This window comes from Macaca fascicularis, chromosome 14 (assembly GCF_037993035.2).
Source record: "Macaca fascicularis isolate 582-1 chromosome 14, T2T-MFA8v1.1".
NCBI classification, from domain to species: Eukaryota; Metazoa; Chordata; class Mammalia; order Primates; family Cercopithecidae; genus Macaca; species Macaca fascicularis.
The window spans coordinates 88,317,204-88,340,423 of record NC_088388.1 but is presented as its reverse complement, the minus strand read 5'-3'; the positions used below and the strand labels follow the sequence as shown (position 1 = coordinate 88,340,423).

Genomic DNA, 23,220 nt, shown 5'->3' with positions numbered 1-23,220 from the left:
GAAAAGGTAAATCTAGTGTAATGGGAGAGAGAATGGGAAGTAAAATTAGAAAAATCAAATAGAGTAAATAATGGCATGTGGGTGGGGAGCATCTAGCTAAATAATAGAGACCATCAAAGGTGATTAGCTAATCAGCATATCATTTAATACTATTATAAAAATAACATGAACTCATTATAAATATTTAGACAATTCACAGATATAAAATAAAATAGAGACTTAAAAAAATTGTTCCCCACTTCCCAATCCTTTTCTCTATAGTTTGACATATATCTTTCCAGATATTTTCCCATATGCTTCTGCATACATGAGTTTCTAACATTTGTTTGCTGGATCATATTGTTTTGTAACTGGCTCCTAGCACTTGACTACATATGACGGACATCTTCCCATATTACTGTACATGTCTCATTCATGTTAATGACTGTATAATATTCCACAGTAGGAAAATACTGTAATTTATTTAATATTCTCATTGATGATGGATATTTGGACTTTATTCAATTTCTAAGAAATATAATTGAGAACAGAGACCACATGTTTAAATGTATACCTAAGAAAGATAGCAAAACTATTATATATATGTTGTAAAACATGTTCCCATCTGTCTGCATCTATACATCCCATATATATGAAATTGGTAACATGAAAATAGAAGGGAATAATTGAAAAGGGAGAAAATATACAAGTAAGTTTGTCTTTACTTAAATAATTTAAGAAATTTGGCCTAATCCTGGGTTCATAAGAAATTTACTTCAGATTGCCCTGGCCAGAACTTCCAACACTACGTTGAATAGGAGTGGTGAGAGAGGGCATGACTATCTTGTGCCAGTTTTCAAAGGGAATGCTTCCAGTTTTTGCCCATTCAGTATGATATTGGCTGTGGTTTTGTCATAAATAGCTTTTATTATTTTGAGATAGGTTCCATCAATACCTAGTTTATTGAGAGTTTTTAGCATGAAGGGCTGTTGAATTTTGTCAAAGACCTTTTCTGTGTCTATTGAGATAATCAAGTGGTTTTTGTCTTTGGTTCTGTTTCTGTGATGGATTATGTTTACTGATTTGCATATGTAGAACCAGCCATGCATCCCAGGGATTAAGCCGACTTGATTTTGGTGGATAAGCTTTTTGATGTGCTGCTGGATTCAGTTTGCCAGTAATTTATTGAGGATTTTCGCATCAATGTTCATCAGCGATATTGGTCTAAAATTCTCCTTTTTTGTTGTGTCTCTGCCAGGCTTTGGTATCAGGATGATGCTGGCCTCATAAAATGAGTTAGGGGGGATTCCCTCTTTTTCTATTGATTGGAATAGTTTCAGAAGGAATGGTACCAGCTCCTCTTTGTACCTCTGGTAGAATTTGGCTGTGAATCCATCTAGTCCTGCACTTTTTTTTGGTTGGTAAGCTATTAATTATTGCCTCAATTTCAGAGCCTGTTATTGGTCTATTCAGAGATTCAACTTCTTCCTGGTTTAGTCTTGGGAGGGTGTATGTGTCCAGGAATTTATCTAGATTTTCTAGTTTATTTGCATAGCGGTGTTTATAGTATTCTCTGATGGTAATTTGTATTTCTGCGGGATCAGTGGTGATACCCCCTTTATCATTTTTTATTGCATCTATTTGATTCTTCTTCTTTTGTTCTTTATTAGTCTTGCTAGTCATCTATCAATTTTGTTGATCTTTAAAAAAAAAAAAACAGCTCCTGCATTCATTGATTTTTTGAAGGGTTTTTTGTGTCTCCGTCTCCTTCAGTTCTGCTCTGATCTTAGTTATTTCTTGCCTTCTGCTAGTTTTTGAATTTGTTTGCTTTTGCTTCTCTAGTTCTTCTAATTGTGATGTTAGAATGTCAATTTTAGATCTTTCCTGCTTTCTCTTGTGGGCATTTAGTGCTATAAATTTCCCTCTACACACTACTTTAAATGTGTCCCAGAGATTCTGATATGTTGTGTCTTTGTTCTCATTGGTTTCAAATAACATCTTTATTTCTGCCTTCATTTCATTATTTACCCAGAAGTCATCCAGGAGCAGGTTATTCAGTTTCCATGTAGTTGAGCAGTTTTGAGTGAGTTTTTTAATCCTAAATTCTAGTTTGATTGCGCTGTGGTCTGAGAGACAATTTGTTGTGATTTCTGTTCTTACACATTTGCTGAGGAGTGCTTTACTTCCAACTATGTGGTCAACTTTTGAATAAGTGTGATGTGGTGTGAGAAGAATGTATATTCTGTTGATTTGGGGTGGAGAGTTCTGTAGATACCTATTAGGTCCAGTTGGTGCAGAGCTGAGTTCAATTCCAGAATATACTTGTTAACCTTCTATCTCATTGATCTCTCTAATATTGACAGTGGGGTGTTAAAGTCTCCCACTATTATCGTATGGGAGTCTGTCTATGTAGGTCTCTAAGGACTTGCTTTATGAATCTGGGTGCACTTGTATTGGGTGCATATATATTTAGAATACTTAGCTCTGCTTGTTGCATTGATCTCTTTATCATTATGTAATGACCTTCTTTGTCACTCTAGATCTTTGTTGGTTTAAAGTCTGTTTTATCAGAGACTAGGATTGCAACTGCTTGCTTTTTTTTTTTTTCTTTCCATTTGCTTGGTAGATCTTCCTCCATCCCTTTATTTTGAGCTCATGTGCACCTCTGCACGTGAGATGGGTTTCCTGAATACAGCACACTGATCGGTCTTGACTCTTTATCCAGTTTGCCAGTCTGTGTCTTTTAATTGGGGTATTTAAAGGTATTCAATTAGGAAAAGAGAAAGTCAAATTGTCCCTTTTTGCAGATGACATGATTGTATATTGAGAAAAGCCCATCATCTCAGCTCAAAATCGCCTTAAGCTGATAAGCAACTCCAGAAAAGTCTCAGGATACAGAATCCATGGGCAAAAATCACAACCATTCCTATACACCAATTACAGACAAACAGCAAGCCGAATCATGAGTGAACTCCCATTCACAGTTGGTACAAAGAAAATAAAATACCTAGGAATCCAACTTACAACAGATGTGAAGGACCTCTTCAAAGAGAACTACAAAACCACTGCTCAACGAAATAAGAGAGGGCACGAACAAATGGAAGAAGATTCCATGCTCATGGATAGGAAGAATCAATATCATGAAAATGGCCATACTTCCCAAGGTAATTTATAGATTCAATGCCATCCCCATCAAGCTAACTATGACTTTCTTCACAGAATTGAAAAAAAGCTACTTAAGTTCATATGGAGCCATAAAAGAGCCTGTATTGCCAAGACAATCCTAAGCAAAAAGAACAAAGCTGGAGGCATCACGCTACCTGACTTCAAACTATACTACCAGGCTACAGTAACCAAAACAGCATGGTACTGGTACCAAAACAGAGATATAGACCTATGGAATAGAACAGAGGCCTCATCAATAACACCACACATCTACAACCATCTGATCTTTGACAAACTTGGCAAAAACAAGAAATGGGGAATGGATTCCCTATTTAATAAATGGTGCTGGGAAAACTGGCTAGTCATTTGTAGAAAGCTGAAACTGGATCCCTTCCTTACACCTTATACAAAAATTAATTCAGGATGTATTACAGTCTTAAATGTTAGACCTAAAACCATAAAAACCCTAGGAGAAAACCTAGGCAATGCCATTCAGGCCATAGGCATGAGCAAGGACTTCATGACTAAAACACCAAAAGTAATGGCAACAACAGCCAAAATTGACAAATGGGATCTAATTAAAGTAAAGAGCTTTGCATGGCAAAAGAAACCACCATCAGAGTGAACAGGCAACCTACAGAATGGAAGAAAATTTTTACAATCTACCCATCTGACAAAAGGCTAATAATGAGAATCTACAAAGAACTTAAACAAATTTACAGGAAAAAAATCAAACAACCCCAAGTGGGCAAAGCATATGAACAGACACTTCTCAAAAGAAGACATTTATGCAGCCAACAGACACATGAAAAAATGCTCATCATCACTGGTCATCAGAGAAATGCAAATCAAAACCACAATGAGATAGCATCTCACACTTGTTAGAATGATATAATTAAAAAGTCAGGAAACAGCTGATGCTGGAGAGGATGTGGAGAAATAGGAACACTTTTACACTGTTGGTGGAAGTGTAAACTACTTCAACCATTGTGGGAGACAGTATGGTGATTCCTCAAGGATCTAGAACTAGAAATACCATTTGATCCAGCAATCCCATTACTGGGTATATACCCAAAGGATTACAAATCATGCTGCTCTAAAGACACATGAACACATATGTTTATTGAGGCACAATTCGCAATAGCAAAGACTTGGAACCAATCCAAATGTCCATCAATGATAGACTGGATTAAGGAAATGTGGCACATATACACCATGGAATACTATGTAGCCATAAAAAAGGATGAGTTCCTGTCCTTTTTAGGGACATGGATGAAGGTGGAAACCATCATTCTGAGCAAACTATCACAAGACAGAAAAGCAAACACCACATATTCTCACTTATAGGTGGGAATTGAACAATGAGAACACTTGGACACAAGGTGGGGAACATCATACACCAGGGCCTGTCGTGGGGTGGGAGGATGGGGGAGGGATAGCATTAGGAGAAAACCTAATGTAAATGACAAGTTAATCAGTTCAGCAAACCAACATGGCACATGTATACATATGTAACAAACCTGCACGTTGTGCACGTGTACCCTAGAACTTAAAGTATAATAATAAAAAAATTTTACTTTAGAAATTAACCTTCCCTTGTGTTGGCAACTTTATTTTGAAAGTCATTTCTTCACCATAACATTAAATAGAAAATATGGAATAAGAAAAGAAATTAGTTGCTGAATGCAAGTACAGAGCAGCAAGAGTTATTTTGTTGTTTTTTAAACTATTTTTCAACTTAAAAATGTAGAAAGAATAGTATAATGAACCCTTATGTATTCATAAAAAATATAGAGGTTAGTTTACTTTTTGGTATATACTCTATCACTGAAAACCTTTTTGCTATCTGAAAACAGTATATCAAAGAATTTTTCACCTATGTTCACACTGAAGAGAGGCTTCTAGATCTAATTTCTTTCAGCAGGCCCAGGCCCGTTTCACAAGGCAAAAGGAAAATACAAAATAAGTAGTGTGTAGAGCTGGAAGAGCTTTAAGTAAGTCCCTTCTGTGGCCTGGCCTGCTTCTTAAGAGGTGTTTATGTTAACAGATGTGACAGCCCTGTGGCCAGCTTGAGGCAAAGATGGGAAGAAAGGAAAAGGAGAGAAGGGAATGTAGGTACAAACAAGAGAAAACGAACTGGTGGTAGGAGACGGTTAAGAAAGGGAAACTGAATTATATGTGAAATAAAATAGTCATAACTATTCACACAAAGGGCAAGAACTTTAGAATTCAGTTCCAGCTCCCTCACTTGTTACTTCTGTGTCTGTGAGTGTATCTCTCAACCTTGCTAAGGCTCAGTTTCATCATCTGCAAAACAGTGCTAGTGATTCTTACCTGGAGGGGCATCTTTGATATTGTCAATATTGGTTTATGAAATAATGTGTATAAAACCCTTGGCACATCATTAGTGGTCAATACTTGGTAATACAGATATTATTATTACATTCATAATCTTAAAAGACCTGGTTTTAACTTGGTTATTGCTTTTATTTCTGAAATTACACTTTTTTTTTTTTTGAGAAGCAAGTACAAGACATGAGCATGTGGCTTTTCAACTTGAAAATGAGAAACTGGGAATATGAAAGTAGTCTCAGTTATCTGAAAATCTGTCATGTGGGTGAAGGGTTTGATGTTTTCTTTTCCTTTGGGATCCCAATAGGCAGAAAGTTTTAGGAGAATACATTTTTATTTAACATAATAAAGAGATTTATAACAATGAGACCAGTCTAGAAATTATGAAGAGCTATCTCACAAAAGTGTTTGCAAGAATTTTTGTGCTAGATCAGGATTTTTCAATCATGGCAGTATTGACATTTTGGATCAGATAATTCTTTGATGGGATTTTGTCCTGTGTATTATAGGATGTTTTGCAGCATCTTTAGTCTTAACCCACTAGAAACCAATAGTCCCTACTGTGACTACCAAAAGTGTCTCCAAATGTAGCCAGATGCCTTTTGAGGGGCAAAATTACCTACAGTTGTCAACCACCACATTAGATTAATAGTTGTCCAAAATAGCTTCCAGTTCTAAAGGGCTTCAGGATGTTGTTTTAGCAGCCACTGTGAGAAAGAATTTAAGCACAATAGAGAATTTGAGGGATGGGAGTGCTTAGCTTCTGTTTTGACCAATCGTATCAGTGAGAACAGCTCATTTTCAAATGGTCTCTGTTATGAGGATTCTGCTAAAGTACTCATATAAACATCATTATCTAAAAACATATTTTGCTTACTCAACTAGAATCCTTTTTAGAATTCCATGAAAATTATTTTGGTTACCACGAGCTCCTGAATCTTTCATGTGATGTAGACCTTTGAAAGAGAATTTGATTACTTTTAAAATTCAGAATTCATTTTTTTTCACATTCACTGTCATCAGTGCCCAAATAACAGTTGGATATGAATCAAAAGGAAAAATGGGATAGCAGTATAAAGATCTAACAAGTTCATCAATAATTAAAATGACATGAGGATACCCTCAAGTACTTGATATTTTTGTCATATAAATGAAAGGTTTGTTTTCTTCCCCTGTGGAATCTCAAAGTTTGTTTTCTTCCCCAGTACATTGTTCTTGGAGAGCAAATATTAATTTAGTGACCACTTTGGCAAATAATAATGTTTGGGTTGATGGAAAAGACAAGAGAGCTTTTCCTCACCTCAAGGAAGCTCCATTAGTTATATGTGACTCTGGAGCCTCCCTGTGGGTTGCCTCCTACAGGAAAAGGACATCTCACCCTGGGCCTTGACTCTTGAGGTGGCCCAGGGAGCCCTCAGTATGAAGGCTCTCAGTCCACTGCAGGCTTGTTTCAGAAGATTCAGGTTCAGAAGTGCAAGAGATGAAGATAAAGAAGTTGGATGTCTACAGTCTATATCCATCATAGTTTTTCTTTTCTTACTTTTTCATTTAAGAAAAAAATTGCCTTATTTCTTCTGGTTCTGTAAGAATCTTTTACCAAAATGACAGAGAGGAGAAAGGGATAATTGTAGTAAAGCAGGTTATTGGAGACCACTTCTTCCATTCTTTCAAAAAAAGATTGTTCTCTGAAAATTATCACAGATAGAGGGGAGGGGGCATGTGAGGAAGGGAAGGGGAAGGGAAAGGAAGGGGAAGGGAAAGGGAAGGGGAAGGGAAGGAAAGGGATTATTCAGTGGGAAATGCTGCTTAATATATAGTTTAATATGCATAGTGCCTACTAATGTATTAGTGGTTTTGAGGAGTTCTTTAATATATAATCTCATTAATTTTTTTTCTTCCTTTTTTTTTTTTTTTTTTTTTTTTTTTTTGAGACAAGGTCTGCCTCTGTCACCCAAGCTGGAGAGCAGTGGTGTGATCATGGTTCACTGCAGCTTGGACCCCCGGGCTTAGCTTCCTGAGTAGTTGGGACTACAGGCACATGTCACCATGTCTGGCTAAATTAAAAAAAAAAAAATTATAGAGATAGGGCCTCTCTATGTTGCCCAGGCTAATCTCAAACTCCTAGCCTCAAGCCGTCCTCCTGCCTCAGCCTCCCAAAGTGCTGGCATTATAGGCATGAGCCACCCCATGCCACCAATCCCATTAAATTTTGTTCACTCGTTAAGTGAATGCTTTCTCATCTTCCCACTTTTTGGTCTCACCCTGGGAACCAACCTCATTTTATTCCACGTATTCACACCTTAAACTCCACCCATTCTCTTTGAGTTCTCTGGAAACTCTTACTCGTCCTTCACATCTCATCTTCATATCACTTCTGCTGAGCAGGCTTCACTGACCCTCCCTATTAGATTAAGTTTCCTGACCTTTCCTTTTGTGAGCAACCCATGTGCACTCTTCAACACCAATCATTAAATTATTTGTTTAATTATTATCTGTTTAGACCATAGACCATAAGCTCATGAGCCCTTTGAAAGCCCTTTGAAAGATGAATTCATAACACAATATCTGGCACATAGTCAATGCATATCTGTTGAAAGAGTAAAAACCAACTAATACAGAGTTCAGGACCTAGCTTGAAAGATGCTTTGTGGATAGATCCTCCTTCCCCCATCTCTTTATAGCACACTCTTCCTTACAGGGTGCAATTACAGAAAAGGAAATTTGAAGGGATAAAGAAGAAAGGAGAAATACGTATTTCCAAAGTGGCTCTCATTTGGAGTAGACTGAGTCAGAATAGAGTATTTAATTAAAGTCTAATCTTTGAGGTCATGGTGCTTATTTCTCTCTAACAAAAGCAGAGGGGAAAATGTATCTATGGCAAAGGTCTTTAGAAAGAACCACCAGAGACAAATAGACACAATTTGTGTATTATATCTGGTCTATGACAAAATCATTTTTCACCTCACCTCCCTTATTCTCAGCGCAAACAATAATGGAAAATTACTTACTCCTAATTCTGTGCATATCTGACAAATGCTGTCAATATTTCTTAGATTCACCTAGCACCTTGTAGATTGAAATAGACCTTGACTTTACAAGGTTAGGTTTTGCATTCACATTCATTCATATTTTAAACATCAGTTTTTGTATGTTTTACTTATGCCTTATTAAATCTCAATTCTAAATACTGTTTTCTTAAAACCACTCTATCTCATAGATATTTTAAATTGTTACAATAATTGACTTTAAATAAAATTTTAAGGCAAAGAAATTATTTTTATCAGACCATCTGTTTATCATGTACGCTTAGGAAATGGTTTATAGCTTTCCCAGATTTGGGAGGTTACAAGCTCGCTCATTTGTACTATCCCCCAAGGGAGTTTTTGTTTTCATAAGTGGAAAATAGGCAAACCTTGCTGCTGCCTAGACATGAATTTGAGTAAGGCAAATATTTCTAAGCTAAATTTTACATTATGCTATTATGGTAATTTACAGTCTTTTCCTGCCATTTCCTTCTTTGTCCAATTACTTCTATTTGGCACTTAGAAATGTAAAATGCATGCTTTCAAACATTTTCACTGCACAGTTGTCTTAAGAGTTCCCTTGAAGTAAAACAAAGCAATTTCCCATATGGTGATTCCCACTAAAAAGTGAGTATCACATCTTTGTCAAAGATAATAGCACCTACTAATTAAGTGCCTAAGAGGTTCTTTCACAGCTTTTGCAAATATTATATTATTTAATTCTTACTATATGCCTATGAGACATGTATTGTTAACTCGGTGATGCAGAAAAGAATGTGGCTCAGAGAGACTAAATAGCATGCCCAAAGTCAAACATTTAGTTAAGGTAGAGGTGAGATATAAACACAGACCTGTCTGGCTGAAGGCGTGTTATTAACTGTTCTGCACTGTGTCTCTTCTGCCACACTATCCATCCATGCTGAGGACTTTCATATTTCTAACACTTTTCTTATTTTTGGACATCTATGTTGCTGGTGTCAGAAAACAAAAGTAAGTTTAAAATTACCATTTAGAACTGAGGTTTATTGAAAACACATATATGTGTTTTCTATAGTAATGTGAAAGCTTTGGATTGTCCATACTACTAAACTCTTCTAATATTGCGAAGTGGTGACATTTGAATAAATCCCCCTATTTTAAAAAGTCTAATACTTATTTTCATATACTGTGCCAGTTAGAAAGAATCAAACTGATAATATATACAGCTATTACAAATTCAGTAGTTTGAGTTTTAGCTCACTTTTTAAGATGGAGTTTAAGTTTTTCACAGTGAAAGTACAAGTTCAAAGTACCAAAGACAGGACACAGAAATACTATTTCTGTCAAGGTAAAGCTAAGCTTGAAGCACTGATTTATTAGGAAGGCAAAGGTTGGAGTTTTGATTATTTAAAATGCTTCACTAGTTTTCATACATGACATTGACTTCCCTACACAAGAACGATATCCTAATTTGATGGGTTTTCCAAGGAAATTGTGATTGTTTCTTGCTGTGGTACACTCATATTTTCTCTTTTTTTTTTTTTTTTTTTTTGAGACTGAGTCTCGCTCTGTCGCCCAGGCTGGAGTGCTGTGGCCGGATCTCAGCTCACTGCAAGCTCCGCCTCCCAGGTTCACGCCATTCTCCTGCCTCAGCCTCCCGAGTAGCTGGGACCACAGGCGCCCGCCACCTCGCCTGGCTAGTTTTTTTTGTATTTTTTTTTTTTTTAGTAGAGACGGGGTTTCACCGTGTTAGCCAGGATGGTCTCGATCTCCTGACCTTGTGATCCGCCCGTCTGGGCCTCCCAACGTGCTGGGATTACAGGCTTGAGCCACCGCGCCCGGCCAATACACTCATATTTTCTCATGGTAAAACCTCACACACGTTTGCTGCCAAGATTGATGAAAATTACAGGACCTTGTGTAGTATCAGATTGTGGATTCTGGAATACTACAGCTTGGGATGGAGACCTGTATGCTCTACTTTCTAATATTATGACCGTGGAGATGAAAATTAACATACTTAATCTTTGGTTTACTTCTTTATGAAAATGTAGTTAATGATAGCAACTTTTCCATGGAGTTACTCTGAATATTAATCAAAAACATATAGTTAAGTTGTATGTGTGGTGCTTGGAATATAGTAAACTCTCCATAAATGGATTTAGTTATGGCTGTTTCAGATAATGACTGAGGGACCAAAGACATGGATTAAATTAAGATTTTTTGTCTCATTTTTCAGTATGTAGTAACTGACTAAGCTTTGGCGACAGATTGGTTTAGAAAGAGTCATTTGGGGGGACTGATGACTTATTTGCCTTTTATGGTCTTCTAGCCTCAAGGATGAATGATGTTTTAGGTTAGGTTTCCTTGGAAACAGGCTGGCAGGCATATTGCATACAGCAGATTTGTTGGGAAGTATGCTTAGGACAACAATCAATAACGATTAACTAAAAACGCAAGGCAGAACTTGAACTATGTGATACAAGTCCATAGAGGTCCCAGAAGATCTGATGGGAGCTCTGCAGATGAAATGATACCTTACAGTGGTTCTGTCTTGAAGCCAGGGGGCCAAACCTTTGTAACCCCCAATTGACCAGTCATTGGATTTGAGATACCTCCAGAGTGAGGCACTTAGACACAGGCAAGGAAACTTTGTTCTGTGGATAGCTATTCCTGGGGCAGGTCTCAGTAGTGAGCCCTCCCAGGCAACCTTTTCAGAACCTGGAAGAATGGTGAATGAGTGTGTTGATTCTGGAAGTTGGGCAGAGGGTGTGAAAGGAAAGTGTCTGAGCAGTGCAACACAGTGTCCATTAAGTAGCTTTTAAAAACATGGATGTTTTATGAGATAATTCTCCATTTTTAAAACTAGAAATTAAATGTGATGTAAATCTAAATTCTAGTTTATCTACACTAATTAAACTTTAAAAATCTGTTGTCCAAACTACAAATTTATTTACATTTGAGAAGTCTAAAGCATAGAGTGTTGAGGTGACCAAAGTAACCAAAATAATACAATCAATAGCCGGAACCCATTTGTTGACTCTTCTCCTGCTTTACACCTTTATTGATTTAAAACCTGTGTAGAATGTAACATTTTGTTCTTCAACTATGTAATGGATGTCTGCAAGTATTTTCCAGCTGTGCTCTGTGATTACCAAATTTAAGACTATCTACCAAATCAAATCCTTTATTAAGGTTTGCACTCACCTAATTTACCTGTATAAATTACAGATGATTGGAAAAAGTCCTAACTTAAGAAAGCATGAAACCTAGTGCTTACTACAAAATGTAGCATATCTTCATATTTAGCTGAGGTAGACATTAATTTCATACTAATTTCATGGATTCTCAATTATGGAAATAATGCAGAATCTGCCTTTTAAATAGTAGTAATTAATTGATGTTTACATGAATACCTCTTTATTCTTCTGTTATTATTTTTATTCAGGAACAAACTGTCATGCGCGTCCATGTGAAGAGACCACCAAACAGACTTTGTGTGAACAATAAAGCTTTTTAATCACCTGGGTGCAGGCGGGCTGAGTCTGAAAAGAGAGTCAGCAAAGGGAGACAGGGATGGGGCTGTTTTATAGGATTTGGGTAGGTAGTGGAAAATTACAGTCAAAAGGGGTTGTTCTCTGGTGGGCAGGGGCTGGGGTCACAGGGTGCCCAGTGGAGGAGCTTTTGAGCCAGGAGAAGGGATTTCACAAGGTAATGTCATCAGTTAAGGCAGGAACCAGTCATTTTAACTTCTTTTGTGACTCTTCAGTTACTTCAGGCCATCTGGATGTACACATGCAGGCTTGGGCTCAGAGGCCTGACATTCTTGTCTTCTTGTATTAATAAGAAAAACAAAACGAAATAGTGGTAAAGTGTTTGGGCAGTGACAGTTTTTTGGTGGTAAGGAGAGATAATGGACAATATTTCTCAGGGCTGCTTTGTGCGGAATTAGGGATGGCATGAGAACCTAGAGTGGGAGAGATTAAGTTAAAGGAAGATTTTGTGGTAAGGGGTGATATTGTGGGGTTGTTAGAAGAAACATTTGTCATATAGAATGATTGGTGATGGCCTGGATATGGTTTTGTATTAATTGAGAAACTAAATGGAAGACACAAAATGCAAATAAGAGAAGGAGAAAAACAGGTATTAAAGGACTAAGAATTGGGAGGACCCAGGACATCCAATTAGAGTGCCCAAGGGGGTTCAGCATAATTATTTGCTTGGTTGGTGAGTTATTTGGGCTCTATCCTTGAGGTTTTTTTTTTGTTTTTTTTTTAATGTTATCATACAGCAGGCCAGATTGATTTAGGTAAAAACAACACTCTTCGTTTAAAAATACAGAGTCTTTTTTTTTTTTTTTTTTTTTTTTTTTTTTTTTTTTTTTTAGTAGTGAGTAAGTCAAGTCCTTGGCAATTTGGGATGAAAGAGAAATGCAAAGCCAGCAATGGTTTGTTAAAGAAGGATTAGAAATGGCTAGGAGAGAGTGAGTGAGATTGATAGTGTGGTAGAAATAGCTGGGGAGAGGTAGAGGGTGGCATAAGAATGGGAACGAGAATAAGAGTGCATATAAAAGTAAAGAATAGGACTTCATCAAGGTGAAGTGTACCCTGTCAGCAAAGATAATCTGTCCACTTTATTATTATTGGAGTGTACCCTGTCAGCAAAGATCATCTATCCACTTTAAGAGGGACTTAAGGGTGGCGGTTTGAGGTAAAACCAGGAGATATCAGTTATGATGGTTTGAAGGTAAAGTGTAAACTGGCAGTGTAAACAAGGGCAGAATATTTCTGAGTAGTTGAGAATGGTGAATAGGAGTATGACTAGTCAGAAGATAGTAGGGATGACAAGTTTTTGGGGTGCAGTTCAAATTGGGCTGGTGTCTGGAATGAGACTGGGGCCAAATAAAAAGGAGCATCCCTGCAGGAGCTCAAATGGGCTGTATCCTGTAGCATCCCAAGGACAGACCAGAATTCTGAGAAGGACAAGTGGTAAAAGTATTGTCCAGTCCTTTTTAAGTGAGGTGTGTTTTAAAAAGACCATTAGTCCATTTTACTTTTCCTGAAGACTGAGGACAGTAAGGAGTATGAAGGTTCCACTGAATACCAAGAGCCTGAGAAACTGCTTGGGTGATTTGACTAATAAAGGCCAGTCCGTTATCAGACTGTATAGAGGTGGGAAGGCCAAACCAAGGAATTACATCTGACAGAAGGGAAGAAATGACCATGATGGCCTTCTCAGGCCCTGTGGGAAAAGCCTCTACCCATCCAGTGAAAGTATCTACACAGACCAAGAAGTATTTTAGTTTCCTGACTCAGGGCATGTGAGTAAAGTCAATTTGCCAGTCCTGGGAAGGGACAAATCCCTGAGCTTGATGTGTAGGGAAGGGAGAGGGCCTGAACAATCCCTGAGGAGTAGTCAAATAGCAGATAGAACACTGAGAAGTGATTTCCTTGAGGATAGATTTCCATGATGGAAAGGAAATGAGAGGTTCTAAGAGGTGGGCTAGCAGCTTGTAACTTACATGGAAGAGGTTATGAAATGATGACAGAATAGAATGGACCTATGAGGCTGGAAGGAGATCCTTGGTCCAAGAACCATTTGCCTTGTGTGGGAAGAGATCGATAGGTGGAAGTTTCAGTTGGGAAGTAGGTGGGAGTGACCAATGAGAAGGAGAAAAACTTCCATGAGAGACAGAAATTGGAATGCTAGCTGCTTTTTAAGCTACCTTAACAGCGTAAGCGTTACCCTGAGTGATGGGATCTGATGCCTTTTGATGGCCCTTGCAGTGAATGACTCCAGCTTCCTTTGGAAGTAAAGCAGCCTTGAGAAGAAGTTTTATTAAAGAGGCATTAAGGATGGAGGACCCTTGTTTAATGAGGAAAATTCTTTCTGCTCATATAACAGCATGGTGGTGCAGGATATGGAAGGCATATTTAGAGTCAGTATAGATATTGACACATAGTCACTTTGCAAGAGTGAGGGCTCGAGTTAAGGTAATGAGTTCAGCTTGCTGAGACATAGTGGAGGGGGCAGAGCAGTAGCCTCAAGGATAGATGTGGAAGATACTATGGCATAGCCTGCCATTGCTAATGAGTGGCAATTAGGCCCGGTGGAACTGCCATCGGTAAACCAAGTGTGATCAGGGTGAGGAACAGGAAAGAAGAAATATGGGGAAATGGAGTGAATGTCAGGTGGATCAGAGAGATACAGTCATGGGAATCAGGTGTGGTATCTGGAATAATGTGGGGGGCAGCCTAAATCAGTTAAGGTCAAGTAGTTTAGACAGAAAGGCTACAAGGTGTAGTCCTGGCTCTTGTGTAAGAATTCTGACTGCACAGCCCTGTAATTTGACTGTATGTAATGAAAAAGGGTTGGAATGAGTTAGGGAGAGCTAGTGTGAGAGCAGCTTTAGGGCTGTTTTTTAAGGCATGGAACTGGAAGTGGGGAAAGGATTTAGGATCTATGGAGTCACCTAGGTTTGCTTTTGTAAGTTTATACAATGGCTTAGTCAGGATGTAAAACTAAGTATCCAAAGGCAGAGGTACCTAACCATTCATAGGAAGGAAAGGAGTTGTTGTTTAGTAGAAGGGGTTGGGGTTTGGGAGATTAGCTAGGCATGATCAGCAGGGAGAGTATGTGTGTTTTCATGAAAAATTATGCCGAGATAGATAATGGATGAGGAAGAAATTTGGGCTTGACTGAAGTAATGGGGGCTGTCCGTGAAGCCTTGTGGCAGTACAACCCAGGTAATTCGCTGAGCCTGATGGGTGTCAGGGTCAGTCCAAGTGTAAGCTAAGAGAGGCTGGGATGAAGGGTGCAAAGGAATAGTAAAGAAAGCATGTTTGAGATCCAGAACAGGATAATGGGTTGTGGAGGGGCTGTGGAGAGAGGTATTGAGGATAGGAGAGTATGTGGGTTTGGCACCATGGAGTGGATAGGCAAAACAATTTGGTTGATAAGGCGCAGATCCTGAACTAAATTGTAAGACTCGTCCGGTTTTTTGGATAGGTAAAATAGAGAATTGTAAGGAGAGTTTATAGGCTTTAAAAGGCCATGCTGTAACATGTGAGTGATTACAGGCTTTAATCCTTTTGAAGTGTGATGTTGGATGGGATATTGGTGTTGAACAGGTTAAGAGTGATTAGGTTTTTATGGGTTGGTAAGGGGTGCATGATCGGTTGCCAAGGAGGGAGTAGTGCTATCCTATACTTGTGGATTAAGGTGGGGAGATAAAAGGGGAGGACGTGAAAGAGGCTTTGAACTAGGGAAAAGGGTGGCAATGAGGTGTGGCTATAGCCTAGGAATAGTCAGGGAAGCAGATCATTTAGTTAAAATGTCTCAACCTAATAAGAGAGCTGGGCAGGTGGGGATAACTAAAAGGAGTGCATCAAAGAATGTTGTCCATGTTGCATCAGAGTTGGGGAATTTTAAGAGGTTTAGAAGCCTAGCCGTCAGTACCCACAACACTTATGGATGCAAGGGAAACATGCCCTTGAAAAGAAGGTAATGTGGATTGGGTAGCCTCCATATTGATCAAGAAGGGGACGGACTTACTTTCCACTGTGAGAGTTACCCAAAGCATCTGTGATGGTCCAGGAGGCTTCAGAAAAAAATCAGGCAGTGTCAGTCTTCAGCCCCTAAGCTGAGAAGTCCTGGGAAGGAGTCAGGTAGAGGGCCTTGGGCCAGAGTTCCAGGGGCTCTGGAAGTGGCTGCTGGGCGAGTTGGACAGTCTGATTTCCAGTGGGTCCCACACAGATGGGACATGGCTTAGGAGGAATCGTGGACTGCAGGTATTCTTTGGCCCAGTGGCCAGATTTCTGGCACTTGAAGCAAGATCCTGGGGGAGGAGGTCCTGAAGGAATGCCTGACTGCTGTGGCTTAGGCATTTTGAAGTTCTTGTGTGCTGGAAAACATGGCTGGGGTTTCTCTTATAGCAGAGGCAAGTAATTACAACTCTTCTTTATTATCGTATACCTTGAAGGTGAGGTGGCTTAATTCCTGTTGTAGGGTTTGAGGGCCTGATACTAATTTTGAAACTTTTTTTTAAGGTCAGGAGCTGACTGGGTGACAAAATGCATATTGAGAATAAGATGGCCTTCTGGCCCCTCTGGGTCTAGGGCAGTAAAGTGTCTAAGGGTTGTTGACAAACAGGTCATGAACTGAGCTGGGTTTTTATATTTGATGACAAAGAGCCTAAACACTAACTGATTTGGGAGAGGCTGGATAAAGAAAAAGGAGCATTAACCTTGACTATGCTTTTAGCTCCAGCCAGCTCTTTAAGAGGAAATTACTGGGCAGGTGGGGGAGGGCTAGTCATAGAATGAAACTGTAAGCCACACTGGGTGTGAGAAGGGGAGGTGATAGAAGAATTATAGGGTAGGGGAGTGGAGACTGAGGAAGAATTGGAGCCTGATTAAGCCTGGTGGGGAGCGACCTGAGGAGGAGCAGTCTGGGGAGCAGGGGAGAGGTCAAATGGGTCAGTAGAAAAGGAAGATTGAAAAGACTCAGTGATGCTTGGGGTTGGGACTGAGGGGACAGGTGGGAGGGAAAAAAGGATTTGGGATGGGTCACACTGGGAACAGAGACTAGGGAGGGACTGATATGTAAAAGAATGCCTGGATGTCAGGCACCTCAGACCATTTGCCCATTTTACAACAAGAATTATCTAGATCTCATATGATGGAGAAATTTAAAGTGCCATTTTCTGGCTATTTGGAATCATTATCGAGTTTGCCTTGGGGTCAGGCGGCATTGCAGAAGAAAATAAGGCATTTAGGTTTTAGGTCAAGTATGAGTTGAAGAGGTTTTAAGTTCTTGAGAACACAGGCTAAGAGAGAATAAGGAGGAATGAAGGGTGGAAAGTTGCCTATAGTGAAGAAGGCAAGCCTAGAGAAAAGAGAAGGTAGAGACATGGAGAGAAGGGGTTGGGGGTACTTGCCCCCCAGGAAAGTGGTACTTGCCACTAAGGTGAAGGATCAAGGCAAGCATCCCCGCGGTGATCAGACACCTCTGAAATGTGGGTGAATAATCAGGCAGGCGTCCTCACAGTGATTAAACACCAAGGGAAGATTGTCTTCCTGAGTGACCGGCGCTGGAGCTTTGGGTTCATGGATAAAACGTGTCTCCGCTGTCTCTACTGAAATTAAGAGAAGGGAGAGATTCAAGGGTGGCACCAAGATTGAAAGGAGAAAGAGGTTGAGGGATAGTGAGAGAGGCCGGAGAAGAGAGTAAAAAGAGGCCACTTACCCGATTTAAAATTGGTGAGATGTTCCTTGGACTGGTAGGTCTGAGGACCCAAGGTTGTAGGTGGATCTTTCTCACGGAGCAGAGAGCAGGAGGACAGGGAATTGATCTCCCAAGGTGGGGGTCCCCCAATCTGAGTCATGGCACCAAAGGTCATGTGCACCCATATGAGGAGACCACCAAACAGGCTTTGAATGAGCAATAAAGCTTTTTAATCACCTGGGTGTGGGCTGAGTCTGAAAAGCGAGTCAAGGAAAGGAGATAGGGGTGGGGCCGTTTTATAGGATTTGGGTAGGTAATGGAAAATTACAGTCAAAGGAGGTTGTTCTCTGGCAAGCAGGGGTGGGGAATCACAACGTGCCCCCCACTTGACTCAGTGGGGGAGGTTTTGAGCCAGGAGAAGGAATTTCACAAGGTAATATCATCAGTTAAAGCAGGAATCGGCCATATTCACTTCTTTTGTGATTCTTCAGTTACTTCAGGCCATCTGGATGTATACACTCAGGCTTAGACTAAGAGGCCTGACATTAGCATGCAGGCTTGGACTCAAAGACCTGACACAAACATGCTTTCCTGACATCTGTATTCTAAGTTGTGTGATTCATTGTTTTTAAGCTTGAATAACCTGATTTCACATATTTTTCCGTGAGTCAGAGGCATGTCTAGCTGTTAGTTTGTTATTGTCTGTACTTTTACATAGCATGCCTGCACTAGCCATCATTTTTCTACTTTGTGTTTTTAATCTTTTAACCGGTCACTATGGGAATAGTTTTTCCAGTTTTCAGTGAAAACCAGGCAAAAATTGCTATGGATCTCACCAAGACTGGCAAAATTTTATTGCTATTGTTTATTTAATTTCATGGGTTTAAATGAAAGCAGGAAGTCTGCAGCAGTTTTGATCTCTGGTCTTGCTCTCATCTATTTAAATCTTTAAAATTGCTTTGCTCTATGGTTTCATAATTTTATTGCTTGTCAAAAATCAGCTGGGATACATGATAGGTTAGCATGGCAACAGTGTATCTTAACCATAGATGAAACAAAGTGGTGAAAATTTCCAGAGAAGATGATTAAGGTTCATGAAAAATTAATAGGACATCTGAGTTTCTTGAGACTTAAACATCATCTAATTGCTCTAGTTTGAGTTTTTTTCCAGGGGAAATGAAAATATTCCCTTAGTGTCTAATGAGAGTCTGCAGGATAAGTATGAACTTTAGAAGGTTAATGTATTTAGAGTAAATCTGTTGAATATCGAGCTTAATTTATTCAATCCTTATTTTTGGGTGCCTCTTTTTACCTAAGTACCAAAAGGAAATGATGAATAAAAGTTTCTTTCCTGACTCACATCCCTTCTAGCTACTGCTCCCTTTCTCAGCAATCCAGTTCCTTTCCTCTTATTCTTTTAAATCAACCAACATTTGCCCACAGCACACCATTAAAACATTTCCAGGTTCCGCAGTGACCATGTTATTGTTCAGTTCTCACTCTTCAATGGGCTTGACCAACAAGCAGTTCTTAGTACAGCTGGTCATTCACTTTACTGAAACACTTTTTCTACTTATCTTTTTTTCTCCACATTTTCTGGCCCTTTTCACTCCGTCTATTTTTGTTGTTCCTTGTCATCTCCACAAGCTCTAAGTATTAGAACATACCAGTGTCCATTTCTTCAACCTCTTTTCCTCTCTAGCTATACACATTTCTCTGGTAGCCTCTTTCATCTTATTGATGCATCCATATGCTTTCCTGTCCCAGGTTTATATTCCTAGCCCAGATTTTAACTCTGTAATTCAGGTTCATGTATCCAGAACATTTAGGCCTTTGGCTTTTACTTTGATTGGTAAAGGAGTCGTGGGAGAGTGTGAGTGGAGAAATGACATGATATGGCTTGCTTTTCAACAGGGTCACTATGGCTGCTGTGTTAAGAGTAAGTGATGGGAAGCAAGTGCAGAAGCAGGGGGTCCAGTTAGGAGCTGTTGCAGTCATCCAGTTGAGGTATGATGATTTTTTTGACCAGGGTGGTGATAGTGGAAGTGGTGAGAAGTGGTCATATTCTGAATATATTTTAAAGTTAGAGTTCACAAAATGTATTCCATGGATTGTATATGTAATGTGAAAGGAAGTGAAGTCAAGGCTGACTCTAGAGTTTTTGTTCTGAGCAACTGGAATTTCATTAATTGAGATAGGGAAGGTTGGGGTTGGAGAGGAGGTTCTGATGGAAATTTGTGCAACTCCACTTAGGAAGTGTTATTTTGAGATGACACTTAGAGTGCTTTCATTAAATATTTATTCAGTTAATGACTGGCATCTCAGCCCTGCCTTCCATGACCAGTTATTTCTATACATAGAGCCTTTGTATTTCACCCCTCCTTGTCTTTGGGTTTGTGGAGTAGTCGTTGCGTGGCTTGTGATCAGAGCAAAGTGAATCTGGGTATAAAATTACCCCATATGCAGACACAAACAGATTTTTTCTTTTAAATGATGAACCCCGACTCTAACTTCCTTCTATTACACTGAGACCTGGGTTTTTCCAGTGTTGTGATCAAAAGATGGGTTTACTTCTCAAGGTAATCTCGGTTTGAAGGCAGTGGGACTTTGGCTTCATATGTTTTGTTTGATCAGTTCCTAAACGGCCACCTCATCCGCTTGTCACTTTTCAAAAATGTGTTAACATCTCTTTATTGTTCTTATCACTTCCCATGTTATTTTTGCCATTGTGGCATCTGTTTTTATATCTCTAAATTGTTATTTTAGTATTCTGTTTGCCTAAGGAACCTGAGATAAATGCACATGTTCAATCCAAGTTAATAACAATTCCACTTACATATTCTTCCAGAAACTTTCTTTTTAATATTGAATGTATTTTTCATTCAAATATACAATTGAACACTTTTTTCTTTCATATAAATGCAAAAACATTAAAGTTTTAATTTGTCAAAACATTTACTGTCATGATGTTGCATTAATTGTGGAAGATTCGATACTCCACGTTATCTCCTCTCAGACATTTAGAACAAGTTTCAGTTGTGAAATTGCATGAGCTCCTAGCATAATACTCTCTGGAGTATTTTGGACACTAAATAAATATTTCTTGAGTGAATAAATTAATTCTCGAAGAGCTGCCCACCTTTGACGTTTTTATTCATTCTCAGGTTAATTCTCCTATATTTTTCATCTACTATTTACTATTCAATTGATATTATAATATTTTTTCAACTGATACCCTCTATGTGTAAGGTAATATGTAATAACTATTTAGAAAGAGTTCTTGATCTCAAGACATTTACAGTTTATTAATACAGAAAAAATAATGTAAAAATAAAGAGCTAGACTGTAATAAGGAGCATAAGAGTCATACTAATAATCTAAGGGTTCAGGGAAGTGAGAATTTTCGTGGCAGCAAAAATCAGGATATCTTTATGAAATGATGGCTTTAAGATAAGCCTTGAAAAGTTGCTGGGATTCAACATAAGAAATGGAAAAGAAGTCACTTTAAATGAGTAGGCTAGCATGTGTGAAGATGAAGGGATGAGAAAATGTGTTAGTTGGTAAGTATTCGTTGAGCTCGATTAGAGCAAATAAAGGAGAAACCTGGAATATAAAGCCAGAAAGAATTTGAAACAGATGTGTTTGGCCATAGGCAATAGGACAGAAAGAATATGGATGTTTTTTCACAGGGGAGTACAAAAGGTTAATCAATAGGAGATCGCTGTGATCAGATGTTTTCTTTGGGAAGCCTGTTTGAAAGGAAACGACAGGTGATTGAAAGCTGGCAAGAGAAATAAGTGGTATCACTCAGAGAGATTTGAGTCTCTGAGAAGGATACAGGTTCTATTTCCAGATATATGGGAATTAGAAGGAGAAGATAGTTTTGGAAGTATGAATAGGATAATAGTAATTTTAGGTACGGTAAATTTACAGTGAATTTCAGGTATAAATGTCTAACAGGCAGTAGAAAATATGAAACCAAGAACTTGGGAAGAAAGGGTTAAAAGAAAGACTTGACAAAAATGATTAAAGAACATCATATTATGTGATCACTTTCTCAGGTTTAACACATTTAGTTATTGAAAAGTTGCTATTTTGGAATCATTTTTAATTTTTATTAAAAGGCTCTTGATTTATAAACAAAAAATGTAGCTTTTTAATTATTGAATAAATTCATATTTATTTAAAAATAATGTGCAGTGACATCATTTTTATATTTAATTCCCAAACATATGATAAGTTAGAAACATATTTTTATATTTTGTAGGACTATTATAAAATTAGTAGTCATTTGTGCATATTAAAAACCCAATGCCATATTGAATAAATAATTGGAAGGTAAAGGTTATACTTTCTCCAGGATATTAAAATACATATTTCTCCAGATCTGTTGTTACAGTCAAATTGTCACTTTTTATTTTTCTCACCCTTAGACTTTGGTGAATGTGTATTCTAGAATTTATATTAAGGACGACCTGATCCAAGCTTTATTTTTATGTCAAAGAAACTAAAGAGATTCAGCAACATTTTAATGTTTACAGTTAAATTAAAACTTCAAAATACCTAAAATTATTATCATAGCAAAGGCTTGTGATAAATTTTAAAGCATAGCTGTGTATGAAATGATTATGAGAGTTCTTGTTTTCTCTGTCTTCAATTATACTTCTCAAGTTAGTATTCCGAAAATTTGATTATATAATCTCTTCAATGAGAAAAAAAAGCACAAATGTCTGTCTTTTTATTTTTTATGTATGTATTTATTTACTTATTTGTTTATTTATTTATTTTGAGACAGAATCTCACTCTGTCACCCAGGCTGGAGTGCAGTGGTGCGATCTCAGCTTACTGCAACCTCTGCCGCCCGAGTTCAAGCAATTCTCCTGCCTTAGCCTCCCAAGTAGCTGGGATTACTGGCACCTGCCACCGTGCCCAGCTAATTATTATTATTATTAATATTATTATTACTTTTTTTGAGACAGAGTCTTGCTCTGTCGTCCAGGCTGGAGTACAGTAGTGTGATCTCGGCTCACTGCAACCTCCACTTCCCGGTTTCACACCATTCTCCTGCCTCAGCCTCCTGAGTAGCTGGGACCACAGGTGCCCACCACCACACCCGGCTAATTTTTTGTAGTTTTAGTAGAGACAGGGTTTCACCATCTTGGTCAGGCTGGTCTTGAACTCTTGACCTCGTGATTCACCCGCCTCGGCCTCCCAAAGTGCTGGGATTACAGACGTGAGCCACCACGCCCGGCCATCTTTTTATTTTAATATTAATATGTGCTTAACTACGCATATTATTCTGTAACTTTTTTAACTGAAAAATTGCCATAAGCATATCTTTTTATTCATGTTTTAGGACAAACAATAGAGCTATAGATATCAATACTTGTATTATTTCTTCCCTTTGCAACGTTTTCTAAAACAAAAAGACAGTGAGAAAACAATGAATCACCACAATGTGATCTAGCCAATATTAGTGAATCTGGATATTTTTTAT

At 38.5% G+C, this 23,220-nt stretch overlaps 1 protein-coding gene across 11 annotated transcripts in view; it reads left to right on the top strand.

The window, feature by feature from the left end:
• The window catches only part of NOX4 (NADPH oxidase 4), a 171,699-nt gene that overhangs the window by 96,928 nt on the left and 51,551 nt on the right, over positions 1–23,220 (top strand). For 2 of the 11 annotated variants that reach the window (XM_074015062.1, XM_074015063.1), the window contains one exon: positions 2,787–4,731. The exons of the other annotated variants lie outside the window; for them this stretch is intronic. In XM_074015062.1, the coding sequence (XP_073871163.1) occupies positions 2,787–2,795 (9 nt within the window). In that variant the 3' untranslated portion in view covers positions 2,796–4,731. Of the gene's footprint in view, positions 1–2,786; positions 4,732–23,220 lie in introns of those variants that run through there. 11 annotated transcript variants of the gene reach the window in all.